This window comes from Cherax quadricarinatus, chromosome 6, assembly GCF_038502225.1.
Source record: "Cherax quadricarinatus isolate ZL_2023a chromosome 6, ASM3850222v1, whole genome shotgun sequence".
Lineage (NCBI taxonomy): Eukaryota > Metazoa > Arthropoda > Malacostraca > Decapoda > Parastacidae > Cherax > Cherax quadricarinatus.
Window position 1 is genome coordinate 69,546,703 of NC_091297.1, and position 23,058 is coordinate 69,569,760.

The 23,058-nt window shown below is 45.5% G+C and overlaps 2 protein-coding genes across 2 annotated transcripts in view; one reads left to right on the forward strand and one right to left on the reverse strand.

The window, feature by feature from the left end:
- LOC128693861 (uncharacterized) overlaps positions 1-23,058 on the reverse strand; it is a 383,960-nt gene that overhangs the window by 34,986 nt on the left and 325,916 nt on the right. The window lies entirely within an intron of this gene.
- LOC128693872 (uncharacterized) lies at positions 9,404-12,062 on the forward strand. Its single transcript, XM_053783740.2, has 3 exons — positions 9,404-9,444; positions 10,665-10,777; positions 11,654-12,062. The coding sequence occupies exons 1-3, from the start codon at positions 9,442-9,444 to the stop codon at positions 11,928-11,930; spliced, it is 393 nt and encodes a 130-aa protein (XP_053639715.1). The 5' UTR covers positions 9,404-9,441; the 3' UTR covers positions 11,931-12,062.

The following is a 23,058-nucleotide window of genomic DNA, read 5'->3' on the forward strand; positions in this document are numbered from 1 at the left end:
TCATTTGTAAACAGATACTCCTCTGAATCAATCCTTTTTTTTTTCTTTTTTTTTCTTATTCGCCGGTATTCTCCCGGCCCGGGTCTTTTCCAAGTAGGGGTGACCCGGCCTTGTCTCCCTATCTGGAGACCTAAGTCTCCCATGGGAGGAGGTACAAGTACCCCCTCATCTTTGGGACCAAGTGTCCCCAGGCCTAGCAACAGTCCCCGCCCTCACGGGGCTCTTAGGGAGAAGCTAGGCCTCTGGTCTCTCATCTTTGGGACCAGTGGTCCCCAGGCCTAGCAAAGTGTCCCCAGGCCTAGCAACAGTCCCCGCCCTCACGGGGCTCTTAGGGAGAAGCTAGGCCTCTGGTCTGCCATCTGCCCCGCCCCAAAGGGGCTCGTGGGGATGGCAGTCTTGTGAGCTGCAGGTGGTAGCAAGCTCAGATCAATTCCTTCTATCATGTCAGACACATATACCAGAAATAGCAATGGTACAAAATATAGATACTGCTGGAGATAGAACAAAAAAGGGATAATGCCTCAGGGAATAGTGTTGACGCACTACCAACAAAACCTGGTGGAAGCACTGATGTCTATACAGGGGCGGTAGGTTTACCTGGAGTTTACCTGGAGAGAGTTCCGGGGGTCAACGCCCCCGCGGCCCGGTCTGTGAACAGGCCTCCTGGTGGATCAGAACCTGATCAACCAGGCTGTTACTGTTGGCTGCACGCAAACCAACGTACGAGCCACAGCCCGGTTGGTCAGGAACCGACTTTAGGTGCTTGTTCAGTGCCAGCTTGAAGACAGCCACGGGTCTGTTGATAATCCCCCTTATGTATGCTGGGAGGCAGTTGAACAGTCTCGGGCCCCTGACACTTATTGTATGGTCTTTTAACGTGCTAGTGACACCCCTGCTTTTCATTGGGGGGATGTTGCATCGTCTGCCAAGTCTTTTGCTTTCGTAGTGAGTGATTTTCGTGTGCAAGTTCGGTACTAGTCCCTCTATATAGGAGAAACAGAAAAAAAGCACCACCAGCGAACGCAGCTGCAATAAATCCTAGCAAACAGAACTCCAATCTATGCAAATTACATGCCTTGGCATTGTATATCTGGTAAACCAGGTGGGACAGGCTCCTTTGACCATCCCAAAAAATGCCGCACCAACATGACAACAGGAGAGTGCAACTCCCCTTCCCCGAAATTTGTCTATCAATTAACGAAAGAGAATGCTGCAACGCATATTGTCAGGCACATCATCTGAAGGGGACAAGAAGATACAGACCTGCCAGACTATGGAAAACAAAGGAGGGGAGCCATAACCTCTCCAGGAAAAGAGGTTTTATAGGGCCAGGAGGGAAAAAAGACTGGCAAGAAATAACAGCAATCTTACACCAATTGAAAACAATTCTGGAGCAGAGGCACAGAGAGCCCTCCAGAAAAACAGATATTAGAGCCAGGAAATAAACCCCCCTAAATTCCATTAATATAACGACATTAGTCTTTACAAACATACAGGGGCTAAAGCCGTCAACAAACAATAAAATCCCTTTCATCAAGGGACAGCTCACTGAGTGAAATGCAATGTTCGCAACATCCACAGAGACCAGCATAGAGAATCATTTTGACAACGAAATATGTATCCCAAGTTATAACCTATTCAGATGCGACAGACAAACAGACAACAAGGGGGGGGGGATGGCCTGTTCATCACAGAGTCGCTCATTTGTTCAGAACTACTAAACACCTCAAATGATGTAGTTGATGTTTTGGCGGTAAAGACTGAAAACCAAAACCTTATCATTGTGGTTGTATACAAGCCTCCAGATGCAACTTCCAGACCACTGTCTGGAAAATCTCAAAACTTCTGTCCCAAACATCTTGCTACTGGGAGGTTTCAACTTGAGACACCTAAAATGGAGAAGTGTAGCAAAAAATATTTTAGAAGAGATCACCTCAGGAAGCAGCTCAAATGAAAATTCACACACACACGAGCTACTAGATCTCAACACCAAATTCACCTTAAACCAGCAAATATTAGAGCCGACAAGACTAGAAAATACGTTGGACCTCATCTTCACTAGCAACGACGATCTGATACATAATACAACCGTATTAAATACAATCCACTCAGATCACAACATGATGGAGGTACAGACATGTATGCACAGGGCTCCTGAGCATTAAAATGTCATCAGCCATGAGGATGGAAACAAGTCAACCATGCCTTCAGCATTCTATGGAGAAGGAGCATGGACACAAGGGTCATCCCACACACACTAAAAACAACAGACATAGCCCCACTCCACAAAGGTGGCAGTAAAGCAATTGCAAAGAACTACAGACCCATAGCACTAACATCCCATATCATAAAAATCTTTGACAGGGTTCTAAGAAGAAAGATAGCCAACCACCTAGACACCCATCAGTTACACAACCCAGGACAACACGGGTTTAGAGCAGGTCGCTCCTGCCTGTCCCAGCTACTGGATCACTATGACAAAGTCCTGGATGCTGTAGAGGATAAACTAAATACAGATGTAGTATACACAGACTTTGCAAAAACTTTCGACAAGTATGACCATGGTGTAAGAGCGCACAAAATGTGTGGTAAAGGAATAACAGGAAAAGTTGGTAGATGGGTCTATGACTTCCTGACAAATAGAACACAAAGAGTAATAGTAAACAGAGTAAAGTCTCAGGCAGCTACGGTGAAAAGCTCAGTTCCACAAGGCACAGTCCTTGCTCCCATTCTATTCCTCATCCTCATATCTGACATAGACAGAGATATCTTCCTTTGCGGATGACACTCGGATTGCCATGACAGTGACCTCCATCGAAGACACCGCAAGATTCCAAGCGGACATAAACTAAATCTTCATGTGGGCCACTCAAAACAATACGAAGTTCAATGAAGAGAAATTTCAACTACTCAGAAATGGAAAACTTGAAGAAATTAAAACTGTATCAGGGTATACGACAAATAATAGCCATACAATAGAGTGAAAAAGTAATGTGAAGGACCTGGGAGTAATAGTGTCAGAGGATCTCGCCTTCAAAGACCACAACATTGTATCTACCTCAACTGCTAGGAAGATTATAGGATGGATAATGAGAACCTTCAAAACTAGGGATGCCAAGCCCATGCTGATTCTCTTCAAATGGTTTGTGCTCTCTAGGCGGGAATACTACTGTACATTAACTGCCCCTTTCAAGGCAGGGGAAATTGCTGACCTGAAGAGTGTACAAAGAACTTTCACGGCACACATAAGTACAATGAGGCACCTAAATTACTGGAAACGGTTGAAGGCCCTTGATCTGCATTCCATGGAGCGCAGGTGAGACACATAATAATACACACTTGGAAAATTCTAGAGGGATTAGTATCAAACTTGCACACGAAAATCACTCCCTATGAAAGCAAATAACTCGGCAGGAGATGCAACATTACCCCAATGAAAAGCAGGGGCGCCACGAGTACACTGAGAGACATCACAGTAAGCGTCCAGGGCCCAAGATTGTTCCATTGCCTCCCAGCATACATAAGGATTACCAATAAACCCTTGTCAGGCACCTAAAGTCAGTACCTGACCAACCGGGCTGTGGTTCGTACGTCAGTTTGTGTGCAGCCAGCAGTAACAGCCTGGTTGATCAGATCCTGATCCACCACGAGGTCTGGTCTCGGACCGAGCTGCGGGGGCATTGACCCCCGAAACTCTACGTAGAAAATTTCAGGCCTTAGGACTGACCCCTGTGGAATCCTGCCCGTCACAGGTACCCAGTTTGACACCTCATCACATACCATGATTCATTGTTTCGTTCCTGCCAGGTATTCTCTGATTCATTCCAGTGCTTTTCCTGATATTCTTGCCTGCTCCTCTATTTTTTGCACTAATCACTTAAGTGTAACTGTGTCAAAAGCCTTCTTATAGTCCAAGAAAATGCAGTCTACCCACCTCTGTCTCTCTCACTCTTGTCTTACTTATGTGACCTTGTCGTAAACCTCCAGAAAGTTTGTGACACAGGATTTCCCTTCCGCAAAACAGTGCTGGTTATCATTTATAAGCTCATTCCTTTCTAGGTGATCCACCACTCTTCTCCTAATAAATTTCTCCATGAGTTTGTATACTCTGCATGTCAGTGACACTGGTCTGTAGTTTAATGCGGCCTGCCTGTCTTCTTTCTTAAAAATTAGGCCTACATTTGATGTCTTCTACACCTCAGGTAGTTTCCTTGTTTCAGTAGATGTGTTGAAGGTTGTTGTTAGTGGCACACACACTTCCTCTGCTCCCTCTCTCAGGACCCACGGAGAGATGTTGCATGGTCACACTGCCTTTTAGGTATCTAGTTCACTTAGTAGTCTCTTCACTTCCTCTTCTGTTGTGTGCAACGTGAACAGCTCTTGTTGGTGAACACCATCATTCTGGCTTGTGCATGTGTGTGTGCTCACCTAAATGTGCTATTATAGTTGCAGGGGTCGAATCATAGTTCCTGGCCCGGTCCCTTCACCGATCACTAATAGGTCCACTCTCTACCTGCTCCATTAGCTTCATCATATTTCTTCTTAAAGCTATGTACGGATCCTGCCTCCACTACATCACTCTCCAGACTTTTTCCCTTCCTGATAACTCTGTGACTCAAAAAGTAATTCCTAATATCCCTGTGGCTCATCTGAGTTTTCAACTTCCAGTTGTGACCCCTTGTTGCTGTATCACATCTCTGAAACATTCTGTCCCAATCCACCTTCTCAATTCCTGCCTTCATATCAGTAAGTGTAACTAATAGGAGTCAGCAGGTTATTCTTCAAATCTGTTTATCTAGTTAGGCCTCATTTAGATTATGCTGTACAGTTATTTATGGTCGCCATATTACAGAATGGATATAAATGCGCTTGTAAGCATACAAAGGAGGCTGACAAAGATGACCTCATGTATCAGAACTCTTTCCTGTAAGGATAGACTGAGGGTCCTGAATCTGCCCTCTCTAGAAAGGCGTAGAATAAAAGAGGATGTGATTGAGGTGCATAAATGGAAAATGGGTTGAATTCCCATAACCTCTCCTCGTAGGACAAACCCCTCAGTTCTGGGACTAGCCTTGTTGCAAACCTTTGTACTTTCTCTAATTCTTGAGGTGTTTGACCAGGTGTGGGTTCCATACTAGTGCTGCATACTCCAATGTGGGTCTGACGTACACGGTGTACAGTGTAGTGAATGTCTCTTTCCTTGGGTGACTTTCCCAGCCCCTGACCTGTGGTCTCCCTTGTCCTTCCCCAGGCTTCATAACTTAAGAACATAAGAATGTAGGAACTCTGCAGAAGGCCTATTGGCCCATGCGAGGCAGGTCCTTATCAAAACGACCTCTACCTGAAGCTACCCAAGAAATAACTCCCGTACCCAATGACACCAATCAAACCTATCCCCTCCCACTCATATATTTGTCCAGTCTCTTCTTAAAGCTACCCAAGGTCCTAGCCTCTATCACCCCACTGGGAAGACTTGCACTTGTCGGGGTTAAACTCCAGGAGCCATTTGTTGGACCAGGTCAGCAGCCTGTCCAGATCTCCATGTAGGCTTACCTGATCCTCGTCCGTTTGTATTCTCCTCATTAGTTTCACACTGTCTGCGAACAGGAACACCTCTGACTCTGTCCCTTACGTCATGTTATACACATAAAAAAAAAGCACCGGACCTGGGAATGATCCTTGTGGAACAATACTTGACATATGCACCCACTCTAATACCTCGTCTCCTGCTGACACACGTTGCTTCCATCCTGTCAGGTATTCCCTGAGCCATCGCAGTACTTTCCCTCCTATTCCTTCCTGCTCCTCTAGCTATTCAACCAGTCTCTTGTGTAGTACTGTGTCCAAGGACATGCAGTCTACCCATCTCTGTCTCTCTCTTCCTCCTGTCCTCTGTTACCGTGTCATAGAACCCCAGAAGGTCTGTGATGTAGGATTTCTCTTCCCTGAAGCCGTGCTAGTTATCATGTATGAGGCCATTCCTTTCTAGGTGCTCCATCACTTTTTTCCTGCTAATCTTTTCCATAGCTTTACATACAATACATGCCAGCGACATTGGTGTGTAATTTAGTGCAGCCTGTCTGTCTCGTTTCTTAAAAATCGGGACTACATTTGTTGTCTTCCACACCTCAGGCAGTTGAAATATAAACACATATGCAGTATAATGTGATCCTTTATTGACAAATACTAAATATAGCTCATATGAGCTATATTTAATATTTGTCAATAAAGGATCACATTATACTGCATATGTGTTTATATTTCCATTGTGTCGGTATTTTATACCATATATTTCCACCTCAGGCAGTTGCCCACTTTCGATTGATTTACTGAAAATTGTTGTTAGTGGCACACACAGTGCATCAGCTCCCTCTCTCAGTACCCAAGGAGAGATATTATCTGGGTCCACTGCCTTCGAGATATCTAGTTCCACAAGCAGTGTCTTCACCTTAGCCTCATTTGTGTGCAGTGTTCCAAGCTCTTGCTGGTGCACCCTTCAACCTTGATTTGCTGGATGCCTCTCTGTCTCCTCTGTGAATACCTCCCTGAATTGTGAGCTGAGCTTTTCACGTACTTCCAGGTCATTCCATGTGATCTTTTCCCCTTCCATCCTCAGCCTTATTACCTAGTCCATGGCTTTTTTTTTTCCTTCTGGTGTGGTTGTATAACAACTCTGGGTCAGATCTGGCTTTTGATGTTATGTCATTCTCATACTGACGCTGGGCTTCTCTCCTTATCCAAGCATATTCATTTCTGGCTCTTCGGGCCCTGGGTCCTCTGCCTTCTATACGTTTTCCATACTCTAGCAAACTTAGCTTTGGCCTCTACACACCACCTGGTAAACCACGAGCTCACTTTCGTCTTCTTGTTGTTTCTATTGCCCCTTGGTATGAACTTCTCTGCCTTCCTGCACTTTGTGGTCATGTGTTACATCAGTTCTTTTACTGTCTCTCTTTCTAGCTTGCTTACCCACTGTACCTCATGTAGATATTGCCTTATACATGTGTATTCACCTTTCAGAAAGTTTGCCTTCTTCCATACTTCTCATGCTGGTTCACACTCCATTGTTAATTCTACTATTGAAGATTGAGACACTTATGCAACATATGGGAATCTTTATTAAAGAAACGTTTCGCCACTTCATCAGTCCAATACAAATCAGAATGGTGTAAGGAGAGGAGGAGGAGAGGAGGAGGAGGAGGAGGAGAGGAGGAGGAGGAGGAGGAGAGGAGGAGGAGGAGGAGGTAATCAGTCCCTCAGCCTGGAGTCGATGGTCTGAATACATCGACTGATTACCTCAAATTCCTTCTCTTTTTACACCCTTCTGATTTTTATTGGACTGATGAAGCCTCTGTGTGGCGAAACGTTCCTTCAGTGAAGATTTCCATATTTTGCATAAGTGTCTCAATCTTCAACTTGTCGGTTTTAAACCATTTATCACAACTCTACTATTACTCGAAACTCAAGACCGCATGATCACTAGTGTCTAGGGGCCTTTCGTGTGATATCCCCTGTCTTATCTGTTCAAGGCGAATACTAGGTCCAGCCTTGCTGGTTCGTCATCTCCTCTCCCTCTATCTGGTTATGTGCCTAACATATTGGTACATGAAGCTTTCCAGTACCACCTCCAGCATCTTAGCTGTCCATGTCTCTGGTCCCCTATGTGACTCCAGATTCTCTCAGTCAACCTTATGGTTGAAGTCCACTATGATGAGTAGCTGTTACCTGCTCGTGTGGATCCTTCTGACAACCGAGATGAATCGAGAACAACCGGGAACAAGTTTAGATTTACCGAGAACAGCCGGTAAATCCAAGCTTGTTCTCGGTTGTTCTCGGTTCATCTCAGTTGTTCTCGGTAATTAGTAGGACCCTGGGAGTGAGTACTGTGCCTTGTGGAACAGAGCTTTTCACAGTAGCCACCTCAGATTTTGCTCTGTTTACTACTACTCTTTGTGTTCTGTTAGGAAATTATAGATTCATCTACCAACCCTTCCTGTTATTCCTTTATCACTCATTTTGTGCGCTATTACACCATGGTCACACTTGTCAAAGGCTTTTGCAAAGTGTGTATACTACGTCTGCATTTTGTTTCTCTTCTAGAGTATCCGGGACCTTGTAACAGCAGTCCAGTAGTTGGAACAAGCAGGACCGACCTGCTTTAAACCCATATTGCCCTGGGTTGTGTAATTTTTATGATATGGGATGTCAGCGCTATCGGTCTGTAGTTCTTTGCTATTTCTTCACTGCCCTCTTTGTGAAGTGGCGCTATGTCTGTTGTTTTAGCAGCTGTGGGATGACCCCTGTGTCCATGCTCCCTCTCCACAAGATGTTAAAACCACATGATAGGGGTTTCTTGCAGTTCTTGATGAACACGGAGTTCCATGAGTCTGGGCCTAGGGCAGAGGGTATGGGCATGTCATTTATCGTCTTTTCGATTACTATGTAGTCATCTGCTACCTACTTTGACTTGTCTGCCCATCTCCTCAAAACTCCATTGACTTTTGATGAGTAGTGCAACTCCTCCTTCTCAGCTCCCCATCTTTCCTCGGGATCTGATAACCAGATGGGAAGATCGCGTCTGTTATCACTACCGAGCTTTATCTGAGCAAGCCTCAGTGTTTCTTTCCTGTCACTCCTCACACTTAAATATAATTCCATCTGCGTTAGTGCACCAAACCTTCAGCTTCGGTTCTAGAACTGTGTTCTGGGGGGGGGGGGAAGTGTTGGTGGTGGCTGTGGGTGAGGTAGGCAGGCCTGGATATTATGGTAGTCTGCTGATGTGGCAGTTTTAATGCAGGGGAGAGGGGGGTACTGAGGGTGTGGAGTGTGGCTCGACTCTTGTTATTGTGCTTGGTTGGTGTGGGGGTGGTAGGGGTTGTGGGGATTCTGTGGGGGGCTGGGGGCGGTTGTTTTTGTTGTTCCCTTTGAGGCTGTGCTCCTCTGACTGCCAGTACCTGCCTCTGGCACATTATAGGTGTACAGGTGTATGTGCAGGTGTGTACATGAAGTCACCAATGTGTATTCACTCAGTTGCGTTTGACGTGCTCAAGTCTGAGCTTTTACTCTTTAATTAAGAGCTATTGTACCTACTCTTGAAGCTTTGTACGCAATTCTATCTGAAAATGAAATTGACGAGACATATACTATAATATCTGTGTGAATTTGACACACTTACGTAAGTAAAGAAATCAAACATTCTTCCGGTATTAGCTCACATCTGGTTCTTTCGTTATTGTGATAAACATTATATTGTTTCCCATGTGCACCTCAGCACACACTCACAAGTACACACATGTACACACGACGAGTGAAGTAAGAGTGGTAATGATCCTCAGTGTTGTAGAGGTCACATCAGAAGCATAAATATGGTGGAGGAGGCAGGAAAGGTATCAGTACCATCTAAGACATCAGTCAGCTTACAAGCAAGGTACACTGACAACCATGGTAAGCTGCCTCCTACTCACTCATCTCTCTTATTACTTACAAGTTAAAAACTTTACCCTCACCTTCTCATAAACTTGTCAATTCTAAACTTAATTATGCTACTTAAAGACTTTTTCACAATTGTTAAAGATAACATCAAGGATCCGTGATCAGCTGTGTTTTACAATGAATTTAACAAGAAAAAAAAAGTTACATTACTCTAAGACCATAATGTACTATTTTATTTCATCCGTTAATGTTCTTTACTTCTAAGATTATTGTGCATTTTTCAGTAATAAAATGTGTACATTCATTGTTTGCTTCCCAAGGATTGTTGAAACAATTAAAAAGAAAGAATCGAAATTCAGAGGAGATTAATAGAGGAAGTAAGACAAGGAAGGCTTTGTACGCATCACTAATTATAAGAGCAACACTTATTATCAATGTTTCTTGTAGGCGTCCATAAGTCATTTGTGAACCCTGGTAATAACGGGGATATGCGGTACCTTTTATCCCTTGCAAACACTTGTCATTCCCTGAGACATCTGGCCTTCCAACTGTTTATTAGCGAACTTAGATGCAACCGCAGTGTCTGGCCACCATGTTCTACATAAAATTAAAATTATGGAAACAAAAGTTAGCAAAGTTCCCCGTTATAATTTATCACACAAACCACAGAATGGGTGGGATCTGAACTCATGGTGCGTGCCTCGTAGAACGGCCAGTATGGTAATGTGTTCGTTAGCCTAAGCAGGGAGATGTTAATACGGCAATAAGGATAAAGTCAAATATTCCACTGCAGTAAATATTACATGGCTACGGCAGACTCAGAGATTTTCCACGAATCTCTGTGTTATAGGTAATCCCATAATTTGGGATTACCTATAACATACAAGGAAAAAACTATATGTGGGAATCATTATCATCAAAAATCTTTTTTTACTTAAATAAAAACTATACAGTTTCTTGACCATTCTGTCTCACTTTTCGCTCCTATAAACTTCAGTCAGTCTTGACAATACTTCACTCAAATCCTAAACTGAAATACGTACTTTTTTGTTCTCACTAATATTTTGAATTTTCAGTAAACTGCGTGATATCTGGAACATTCACGTGCAGTTCAGTGTTCTGATAGAGGAATATAATTACGGTAACTATAGTAAGAATTGCGAGGCTGGACATAGGAAGCTCGTCTTTGTTAATGTAATGTGTTTTGTTTCTCGCCTGGTGGGGCGCCACAGTGGAAGGTAATATTGCTAATGATCTCCGCGAGTGTTATCGTCCAGTTGACTGAGGCGCAGAGCGGAGCAGAGAGCTTATCCTTCCACGGCTACATTCCTGGTGAAACTATTAGGTAAGTCATCTCATTCTTTCTCTAGCTTTCTCTTAAACTCCCTGAAGTTCTCTCGTTTCCGTTAATCCTGTTTTCTCTTTCCTTCTACATCATTATCTTCTATCTCCACAAATTTGCCTTAATTCCTCGGGCTGTTTATCAGCTGCAGCTTGAGTGATGTTCAGTCCCAACAAGAATTTATCCAACATCCAGGAAACCAATCTAAAGCCTTGTGGACTCTTTCAGTTTCGTATAGGCCTTTTCTACCCCATATAGACTCTTCCAGCTGAATGCAGTCTCAACGTCCTGTAAACCCAACTACCTGCAGATTCTTCAAACTCTCTGTAAACTCTCTGTAAACTCTCATGTAAACCCATCGTCGTAAACCTAGCTTCGAATACCCAACGTCCGGTAGGCAATGCCAACTCCCTCCACATAGGCTCCTATAATTCCCTGCAGAACCTTTCATTTCCTTGTAGCCGCTTTCATCTCGCATAATTTATATTGGCTCTTCCCATCTCATTACAGTTTTTTTTTCATGTTCCAAACTTTCCCTGTGGGAAGCCAAACGTTGGTATTAGCTGGTGTTGGTTTCCAGCAGCAGGCGCTGCAGAAGCTCCTGACAGTTTGACCTCATGATACATGATAGTAAGTGTTGGTCATCCTCCCACAGTCACAGCCCTTATTCTTCTCTCTCATTCTTTTTTTCAATAACTTGCTGTTGTAATATTCGTATGCTCAAAAGCATGTGAGGACATTTTTACATGCACAGTACTTAAAATTTTTGTTTTGGTATAAGTTCAATTTCAAGTGAGTTAAACTTTTGCTAGTTCGACGAACTAAAGTCTCACTAGCAATTTGTAGTGTTGCAAGACATAATATATGTGACTTCCTCAGGGCGAAGGCTCCCAGAGGTGACGGTCAACCCAATGACATTTACCTCGTCTTCGAAAATCCTCCTGCACTAAAAGACGGAGAAGTGGTAATCTATCCTCGTAACACTGATGGCCTCGGCCTCGAGTACGGTCAGGACCCCGAGGAGCGAGTCTACCAAATTCACAACACAAACAAGCGGCAGTTCAACAAGCATAACAAGCACTCACATGATCAAAACAAGAGCAGTGGCAAGAAGTTCAAACGAGCTGCCACTGTCCTCGATACCGTCGTCCAGTAAGCCCTTCCCTACAACTGCTCTTCCTGGATATCCATTTTTGTAAATATCCCTTCCTTAAGCACAGTCCTACTAAACCGTTCATGTCATACTAACTTATTGCTCCTCGTGATCTGCCCTAATCATGCCCAGTATTCCCCGCATCAATATCATCTTGTTTAATGTTAAAAAGCATATGCTTCCAAAGAAAGCAACTTATTCTGTAGTCTGGCGGTTCTACTCTCCTAACATCCACTCCAGAATTCCATCATCCATCCCCTTCACATCCATTACCGGGAATCCATCATCCAACCCTCTCACGCCACTCCTGGAGTCCATCATTTACCCCTGTCACACTCTCTCCAAGAGTCCATCATCCATTCCTCTCACACCCACACCACGAGTCTATCATCCCTCTCACACCCACTCCAGGAGTCCATAATTCAACCCTCTCACACCCACTCGAGAAGTCCATCAACCATCTCACTCACCCACTCCAGGAGTCTATCATCCATTTCTCACCCAATCCAGTAGTCCATCATCCATCCCTCTCACACCCACTGCCAGGAGTCCATCATTCATCCCTCTCACACCCACTGCCAGGAGTCCATCATTCATCCCTCTCACTCCCACTACCAGGAGTCCATCATTCAACCCTCTCACACACACTGCCAGGAGTCCATCATTCATCCCTCTCACACCCACTGCCATGAGTCCATCATTCATCCCTCTCACACCCACTACCAGGAGTCTATCATTCATCCCTCTCACACCCACTACCAGGAGTCCATCATTCATCCCTCTCACACCCACTGCAAGGAGTCCATCATTCATCCCTCTCACTCCCACTACCAGGAGTCCATCATTTACCCCTGTCACACTCTTTCAAAGAGTCCATCATCCATTCCTCTCACACCCACTACCAGGATTCCATCATCCATCCCTCTCACACCCACTCCTATAGTCCATCATCCATCCTTCTCACACCCACTACCAGCAGTCCATCATCTATCCCTCTCACACTCCCTCCAGGAGTCTATCATCCATCCCTGTCACACCCATTACCAGGATTCCATCATCCATTCCTCTCACACCCATCAGCAGGAGTCCATCATCCATTTCTCTCACACCCATTACCAGGAGTCCATCATCCAACCCTTTCATGCCACTCCTGGAGCCCATCATCCATCCCTCTCACACCCACTCCAAGAGTTCATGATTCATCCTTCTGACATCCACTCCAGGAATCAATCATCCATCCATCTCACACCCACTACCAAGAATTCATTATTCATCCCTCTCACACCCACCAGTAGGAGACCATCATCCATCCCTCTCACACCCACTACCAGGAGTCCATCATTCATCCCTCTCACATGCACTACCAGGAGTCCATCATTCATCCCTCTCACACGCACTACCAGGAGCCCATCATCCATCCCTATCACACCCACTGCCAGGAGTCCATCATTCATCCCTCTCACACCCACTACCAGGAGACCATCATCCATCCCTCTCACACCCACTACCAGGAGTCCTTCGCCCATCCCTCTCACACCCACTGCCAGGAGTCCATCATCCATCCCTCTCACACCCACTACCAGGAGTCCATCATTCATCCCTCTCACACGCACTACAGGAGTCCATCATTCATCCCTCTCACACCCACTACCAGGAGCCCATCATCCATCCCTATCACACCCACTGCCAGGAGTCCATCATTCATCCCTCTCACACCCACTACCAGGAGTCCATCATTCATCCCTCTCACACCCACTACCAGTAGTCCATCATCCATCCCTCTCACGCCCGCTTCCAGGAGTCTATCATCCAACCCTCTCACACCCACTGCCAGGAGTCCATAATCCATCCCTCTCACACCCACTACCAATAGCCCATCATCCATCCCTTTCATGCCCACTGCCAGGAGTCCATCATCCATTCCTCTCACACCCACTACCAGGAGTCCATCAACCAACCTTCCCACACCCACTGCCAGGAGTCCATCATCCATCCCTCTCACACCCACTGCCAGGAGTCCATCATCTATCCCTCTCACATCCACTACCAGGAGTCCATCATCCATCCCTCTCACACCCACTGCCAGGAGTCCATCATCTATCCCTCTCACACCCACTACCAGGAGTCCATCATCCATCCCTCTCACACCCACTACCAGGAGACCATTGTCCAGCCCTCTCACACCCACTTCCAGGAGTCCACCATTCATCCCTCTCACACCCACTACCAGGAGTCCATCATTCATCCCTCTCACACCCACTTCCAGGAGTCCATCATTCATCCCTCTCACTCCCACTACCAGGAGTCCATCATTCATCCCTCTCACGCCCACTACCAGGAGTCCATTATTCATCCCTCTCACCCCCACTACCAGGAGTCCATCATTCATCCCTCTCACGCCCACTGTCAGGAGTCCATCATCTAACCATCTCACATTCACTCCATGAGTCCATCATGTAGTCCTTTTTCACTCATTATTTTGAGGGTCTCCATTACGATAAGAATATCCTTGACACCCATTCATCTGAATACAACGGTTCGCATTCTTCTTCCTCTCGTCCAGTACCCTTGTGTGTGCTGTTCATGCCAAGTGAGATCCATCGCCTTGTAGCCCATCCTACCTTTCTGACATCCTCCTTGTAATTTCTACATCCTTTTCTTCACTCCCACTACCTGGTTAGATCAGCAGGGAGAAAGTCTACCAATATATCACTACATCATGTGATATTAACTTATTTAGTAATTTATAAGAATAAATATATAAAATATATCCTATCATGCGCTGTCGTGTGCAACCGTTGATATTTATAAATCAAAATGCAATGTTTGTGTTGTATTGTATACAACGGAACAACCCATGAAAAAAGTTTTTTTGTACTGAGATCCATGACTAAGTTGAGCAAAATGAATGAATTTATGGGTGTCATTATATGTAGTTATACATGGTACAATGTTAAAAATGTAAAATATTCATACATTCAAAACGTCTTTCGTATCTATTTCCTCACTTCTGCAACATTTTAGAAAAGTTTTTTGAAGCTTATCGACAACCATTCAGTTTTGCGAGCTGATGTTTATAGCCAAAAAAAAAAAATGCTTTATAACATTTTTCCTAACACTCCAGTGTTGAGGATTTCTGACATTGTTTACCTACCGTCCAAGTGCTGCGAGTTTACATCCTGATAACTTCCCTCATAACTATGAACTTACTACCCAACACAACAGTTTCAGTGTCACAAGCTTATATCACAGCAGAGATGAAATACCATGTCAGGACCTTTTTTTTTTAACCGATGAAGAACATATTACCCTTGAGTGAATATTAACTGTTGTACTGATTATGTGAATATTGAAAATCTCGACGCTCTATCGCAGGAGTTCTGGATGTGCAACTTAAGTGTTTCTCAGGAGGTACGGTAAACTTCTATGTCATGGAATTACTATGGCGAATTAGTAAATTTGGGATCGCTGAGCGGGGGACAATCCTACTAATCAGGTTGAGTTTAGTGGTACTCAGCTCTTCAGCCACTTGGACTGGAATGATATAACCTCATTTCCCCTCACATTCTCACCTGAAAGGGTAGTCGTGGGTAGGTGAAGGCAGTTTAGCTTCTTCATATAGATTAAGGGTAGGTGCCCTTTGAAAGGGGCGTCTCACACTATTCTCCTACGTCCCAAGCATCAACCAGACACCCCTTTGCGGAAGTCCAGTGACGGCGCTCCAGTGGGAGAGCACCACAGCTACCTTTATTGCCATCCCAAAAGCATCAGTCAAATTTTGTTGCTGTTATATTCGTCAAGAACATTGTCTCGCGAAAAGCTATCTGGAAGAAGCAATTTACGTTCTTCAGAAAACCAGACAAATGTGATCTCCATACATGGAAAAAGCCAGTATCTCTACCATACATACTTACTGTAAAAAGCTCAGGAGAAAATAGTAAGAACAAGGATATTAGAGCATTTTGATAGAAAAAGATTCCTTACAGAAAACCAGCATGGATTTAGGAATGGAAATTCCTGTCTAACAAATCTGTATGAATTGTATAGCAGAGCCATAAGAAAAAATACAAGAAAGATAGGATTGGTCTGACTGCATCTTCTTGGACTATAAGAAAGCCTTTGATACAGTATCACAAGAGAGACTAGTCTAGAAATCAGAGGAACAGGAAGCTTTGAAAGGCAAAGTGTTCCAGTGGGTCAGGAATTGGCTGGACGACAAAAGACAAAGAATAATCGTAAGGAATATATCAGAATAGGAGAAAGTAACCAGAGGGGTTCTGCAAGGATCAGTACTGGGACCACTACTGTTTCTAATATACGTGAACAACTTGCCAAAACGGGACAGACTATGTCACCACTGTCCTCTCCTGTCCTCATTCACTGTTTGTGGATGAGGACAGGAGAGGACAGTGGTGACACTATGGAAGACAGGAGGACAAGGAGAGATATGATTACAACTTACAAAATCTTCAAGAGAATTGATAAAGCAGATAACGACAGACTATTGGGACTTTTATGGACAAACATTGTGCAATAACTGTCCAAATGAATTTGTCTTTGAATGGCAAGTAAATGGTTCCCAATGTGGGTTTGTATAAATTTATTATGGATTAACAGACAAATAAGTTAAACACTTGCCACATAAATTATTGCACTAGATCTATTAAGCTTATGTGATGCACTCTTGATAATCCTCTTACATGTGATGTATTAGATATACAGAACTTATACTTAAAAATGAAAAGTCCACACACTATAGGACCTTACTAACGGGTATCTGGCAATTCAGTACATCAACTGGGCTACTGGTACTTGTGTCACGGTTACTTTACCTTCGATGTCGGTTTCATCACAAGAGTTCAGTATATGATTAGTAGTATTATTAACTGTATCGCTGTACCCGCTAGCAAGAGCATCTAGCTTATGACTGAGGGTTATGAACATCAAAATGGTATACAATACCGACAGGTTGGTAGGTAAGACACATAGGCAACAGTTAGGCAACTTTATTCCGAAACGTTTCGCCTACACAGTAGGCTTCTTCAGCCGAATACAGAAAGTAGGCAGAAACAGTAGAGATGTGAAGACGATGTAATCAGTCCATCACCCTTGAAGTCGTAGAATTTGAGGTTGTCAGTCCCTCAGCCTGGAGAAGTTCAGTTCCATAGTTAAGAACTATCTGATAGTTCCTAACTATGGAACTGAACTTCTCCAGGCTGAGGGACTGACAACCTCAAATTCTACGACTTCAAGGGTGATGGACTGATTACATCGTCTTCATATCTCTACTGTTCCTGCCTACTTTCTGTATTCGGCTGAAGAAGCCTACTGTGTAGGCGAAACGTTTCGGAATAAGGTTGCCTAACTGTTGCCTACGTGTCTTACCTACCAACTGAGGGTTATGTTGAATCCAACTTAGATTAATAATTTTTATCTTGATTCTACCCACACTAAGCACTGATAACTTCCTTGGCGTTGATTACCGCAGAGACGTGCCTGTCAACGCTGCTTTACTGCCCATTGTCTCTATCTGCTACCATTTGTGTTCATTATTGAGGAATTTATGCCAGGTCGACTTATGCATCGTGGGTAGTGGGTCTTTTCTCTACCAAGTCATGGCCTTAAGTGAGGCCATCAGGCCATGGCTTTCAGATCTTCAGCCAACAAGTGTAGGCCTAACTTGGCATGTATTGACATCTGCCGCCAGGTATTATGATGAAGATGAACCCACTACTCTATCCCCTTTGCGGGAAATTGCCTGTATTAGCTTCACTATTACGTTCATACAAGCAATTTGGGTAGAATACAACTAATATAAAGATTACTTACCAATTTCTGTTGCATCTATGAGGTAGGTGGGAATTTTAGACACGCTCCGTCACAATGAGAGTATCTCCCTCGATACCCACAACCCTCAAACTTCACTCATATCAGCTGGTATCTAAAATTGTACATTATATTTAAACTTAAACGAAACCAGAGATTCTGATATAATTTGATTGGTTGTGAACTGTATAATTGGGTTTGACTTGCTGAAAGAGGAGGAGGGGGGTCTAACACAGTTAATGGTACAATTATTGACAAAACTTAGGGATACCACTTACCAAATTTTCTCTGGAGGTCCTTGATGCAGCTAGATCATCCACAACACCTGCCTCACTATATAGAACCTAAACTGGTGGTGATGGTTCCTTATCTTCCCCATTCACACGCCAATTCTTGCTGTCCTGCCAATTTCTTGTCTTCATTGCTATTAGCAAGACAGCAATTTCACATTTCCATTACAATTTAGAGGCCAATTCCTCATTAAGCCTCGGAAAACGCCAAATTTCTGGTGCAAATTACAATGTGGTCCCACAGCAATTCAGTTCAACATGTCCCCTTCCACCTCGCGTTGCCGCACATCGTTACTTTACCACTCGAACGTCAGCATCATTGTTATTCTTATTTACATTATTCAAAATTATTCACTATAATTTCGGAAAATTAGGTACAAATTTTCCACATCTTCACCTATCCCACAAAGGGAAGAGATGGTTTCCTCTTATAATGGAATTTTCTCCACACAGACTTTTTGAATTAAGAGGACCGGGATGAAGGGGACACAGGTGGAAGCCGAAGGCAGATGAGCCATAACTATGTTTGGAAGTATTTCATTAGTGTTACGGTGGTTGAAAAGTTAAATGACCTGGATGAGTCAATGGCGGAAGCAGTCTAAATGCACAGCTTCAAGAGCAAATGTGGAAAGACACAAGAGGTCAAAAACTAGTGATGCCAATTAGTGTAAGAGCCAGGGCCAGGAGCTGAGTCTCGACCCCAGAATACACAACTCAGTGTACCAATAATGAGAAGTTTATATCTCACAACATGATGGTTAAGTATTATGTATAAAGTATTATTTACAAAACCCAGAAATACATGAATAAGACATGTTCAATACTTGGTTAACATTTTTAAAGAGACGTTTGGTTAACCAGTGGCTTTATAATGTACAACTTGTCTGAGGCAGCATCTTACAATGTTAATACACAGACTCTACAGTAAACACTTGCCTAACCTACCGCCAGGACCTTCTAGCAGGACCTACTAGCAGGACCTACTAGCAGGACCTACTGCCAGGGCCTACTGGCAGGACCTACTAGCAGGACCTACTAGCAGGACCTACTAGCAGGACCTACTGCCAGGGCCTACTGGCAGGACCTACTAGCAGGACCTACTAGCAGGCCCTACTAGCAGGACCTACTAGCAGGACCTACTAGCAGGACCTACTGGCAGGACCTACTAGCAGGACCTACTGGCACGACCTACTGGCAGGACCTACTAGCAGGACCTACTAGCAGGACCTACTATCAGGACCTACTGGCAGGACCTATTGGCAGGACCTACTAGAAGGACCTACTGGCAGGACCTACTGGCAGGACCTACTGGCAGGACCTACTGGCAGGACCTACTAGCAGCACCTACAGGCAGGACCTACTAGCAGGATCTACTGGCAGGACCTACTTAGCATGACCTACTAGCAGCACCTACTGGCAGGACTTACGAGCAGGATCTACTGGCAGGACCTTCTAGCAGGACCTACTAGCAGGACCTAATAGCAGCACCTACTAGCAGCACCTACTAGCAGGATCTACTGGCAGGACCTACTAGCAGGACCTACTAGCAGCACCTACTGGCAAGACCTACGAGCAGGACCTACTAGCAGGACCTATTAGCAGGACCTACTAGCAGCACCTACTGGCAGGACCTACTAGCAGGATCTACTGGAAGGACCTACTAGGTGGACCGACTAGCAGCACCTACTGGCAGGACCTACGAGCAGGATCTACTGGCAGGACCTACTAGCAGGACCTACTAGCAGGACCTACTGGCAGGACCTACTAGCAGGACCTACTAGCAGGACCTATTGGCAGGACCTATTGGCAGGACCTACGAGCAGGATCTACTGGCTGGACCTACTAGCAGGGCCTACTAGCAGGACCTACTAGCAGGACCTACTAGCAGGACCTATTAGCAGGACCTATTCGCAGGACCTATTGGCAGGACCTACTAGCAGGACCTACTAGCAGCACCTACTGGCAGGACCTACGAGCAGGACCTACTGGCAGGACCTACTAGCAGGACTTACTGGCAAGACTTACTAGCAGGACCTACTAGCAGGACCTACTAGCAGGACCTACTTGCAGGACCTACTGGCAGGACTTACTAGCAGGACCTACTAGCAGGACCTACTAGCAGGACCTACTTGCAGGACCTATTGGCAGGACCTACTAGCAGGACCTACTGGCAGGACCTTCTGGCAGGACCTACTAGCAGGACCAACTAGCAGGACCTAATAGCAGGACCCACTGGCAGGACTTACTAGCAGGATCTACTAGCAGGACCTACTAGCAGGACCTACTGGCAGGACCTATTGGCAGGACCTACTGGCAGGACATACTAGCAGGACCTACTGGCAGGACCTACTAGCAGAACCTACTAGCAGGACCTACTAGCAGGACCTACTAGCATGACCTACTAGAAGGGCCTACTAGCATGACCTACTAGCAGAACCTACTAGCAGGGCCTACTAGCAGGATCTACTGGCAGGACCTACTAGCAGGACCTACTAGCAGGACGTACTAGCATGACCTACTAGCAGGACCTACTGGCAGGACTTACTAGTAGGACCTAATGGCAGGACCTACTAGCAGGATCTACAAGCAGGACCTACTTTCAGGACCTACTAGCAGGACCTACTGGCAGGACCTACTGGCAGGATCTACTAGCAGGACCTACTAGCAGGGCCTATTAGCAGGATCTTCTTGGAGGACCTACTAGCAGGACCTACCAGCAGGACCTACAGCAGGATCTACTGGCAGTACCTACCAGCAGGACCTACTGGCAGGACCTACTAGCAGGATCTACTGGCAGGACCTACTAGCAGGACCTACTGGCAGGACCTATTAGCAGGACCTACTAGCAGGACCTACTAGCAGGACCTACTAGCAGAACATACTAGCGGGACCTACTGGCAGGACCTACCAGCAGGACCTACTAGCAGGACCTACTAGCAGGACCTACTGGCAGGACCTACTAGCAGGACCTATTGGCAGGACCTACTGGCAGGACCTACTAGCAGGACCTACTGGCAGGACTTAGTGGCAGGACCTACTAGCAAGACCTACTGGTTGGACCTACTGGTAGGACCTACTGGCAGAACCTACTAGCAGGACCTACTGGCAGGATCTACTAGCAGGACTTACTGGCAGAACCTACTAGCAGAACCTACTATCAGAACCTACTGGCAGGGCATATTAGCTGGTCCTACTAGTAGGACCTACTGGTAGGACCTACTAGCAGGACCTACTAGCAGGACCTACTGGCAGGACTTACTGTCAGGACCTACTAGCAGGACCTACTGGCAGGACCTACTGGCAGAACCTACTGGCAGGACCTACTAGCAGGACCTACTGGCAGGACCTACTGGCAGTACCTACCAGCAGGACCTACTAGAAGGGCCTACTGGCAGGATCTACTGGCAGGACCTACTGCCAGGTCCTATTGGCTGGACTTACTGCCAGATCGTACTGGCAGGACCTACTAGCAGAACCTACTGGCCGGACCTAATGGCAGTTCCTACTGGCAGGACTTACCGGCACAGCCTACTGAGAGGCCCTACTGGCAGAACCTATTGAGAGGTCCTACTGGCAGGGCCTACAGGCACAACCTACTGAGAGGTCCTACTGGCAGGGCCTACTGGCAGAACCTACTGAGAGGTCCTACTGGCAGAACCTACTGAGAGGTTCTACTGGCAGGTCCTACAGGCACAACCTACTGAGAGGTCCTACTGGCAGGTCCTACTGGCAGAACCTACTGAGAGGTCCTACTGGCAGAGCCTACTGAGAGGTCCTACTGGCAGTACCTACTGAGAGGTCCTACTGGCAGTACCTACTGAGAGGTCCTACTGGCAGAACCTACTGAGAGATCCTACTGGCACGGCCTACTGGGAGAACCTACTGAGAGGTCCTACTGGCAGAACCTACTGAGCGGTCCTACTGGCAGAACCTACTGAGAGGTCCTACTGGCAGAACCTACTGAGAGGTCCTACTGGTAGAACCTACTGAGCGGTCCTACTGGCAGAACCTACTGAGAGGTCCTACTGGTAGAACCTACTGAGAGGTCCTACTGGTAGAACCTACTGAGAGGTCCTACTGGTAGAACCTACTGAGAGGTCCTACTGGCAGAACCTACTGAGCGGTCCTACTGGCAGAACCTACTGAGAGGTCCTACTGGTAGAACCTACTGAGAGGTCCTACTGGTAGAACCTACTGAGAGGTCCTACTGGCAGAACCTACTGAGAGGTCCTACTGGCAGAACCTACTGAGAGGTCCTACTGGTAGAACCTACTGAGAGGTCCTACTGGCAGAACCTACTGAGAGGTCCTACTGGCACGGCCTACTGGGAGAACCTACTGAGAGGTCCTACTGGCAGAACCTACTGAGAGGTCCTACTGGCAGAACCTACTGAGAGGTCCTACTGGCAGAACCTACTGAGAGGTCCTACTGGTAGAACCTACTGAGAGGTCCTACTGGCAGAACCTACTGAGCGGTCCTACTGGCAGAACCTACTGAGAGGTCTACTGGCAGGTCCTACTTCCACTAGTTGAGGATGATGATCCGAGGAAGAGTGTTAATACATTAGCAGTTAAAAGTAGTGGAGACACTGATGTTACTACAAGTGATGTAGACAGTGGGAAGTCAGAAAAATATCTACCAGTAAGGAAAGTAGCCACGAAAAATCATAGCAAACAGAAATCAAAAGCTACGCAAATTCTGTGCCTTGCGTATCTGCATGCATGAAATATCTGGAAAAACAAGTGAGACGAACAATTTTGACCTTCCCAGAAAATGCCGCACCCACATAACAACAGAAGAATGCGACTCTTCTTCTTGTAATTTATATCAACCTGAAATGTGTCGCTGTTTAGTCCAGGAAAGACAATACTGCAACACATACTGTCAGGAACACCATCTGTAAGAGACAAGTTGATAAAGATCTCTCAGACCATCGGAAACAAACCAGAGTAGCCACAACTACTCCACAGACAGAGGCTTTTTACTGAAAAAAAAAAGCTGGCAAGAAAGGACAG

Bases quoted from the DNA above. Each gene is read 5' to 3' on its own strand.
- LOC128693872 (XM_053783740.2), top strand. The intron at 10,778-11,653 runs GTAAGTCATCTC...TGACTTCCTCAG, and splicing joins ATTCCTGGTGAAACTATTAG to GGCGAAGGCTCCCAGAGGTG.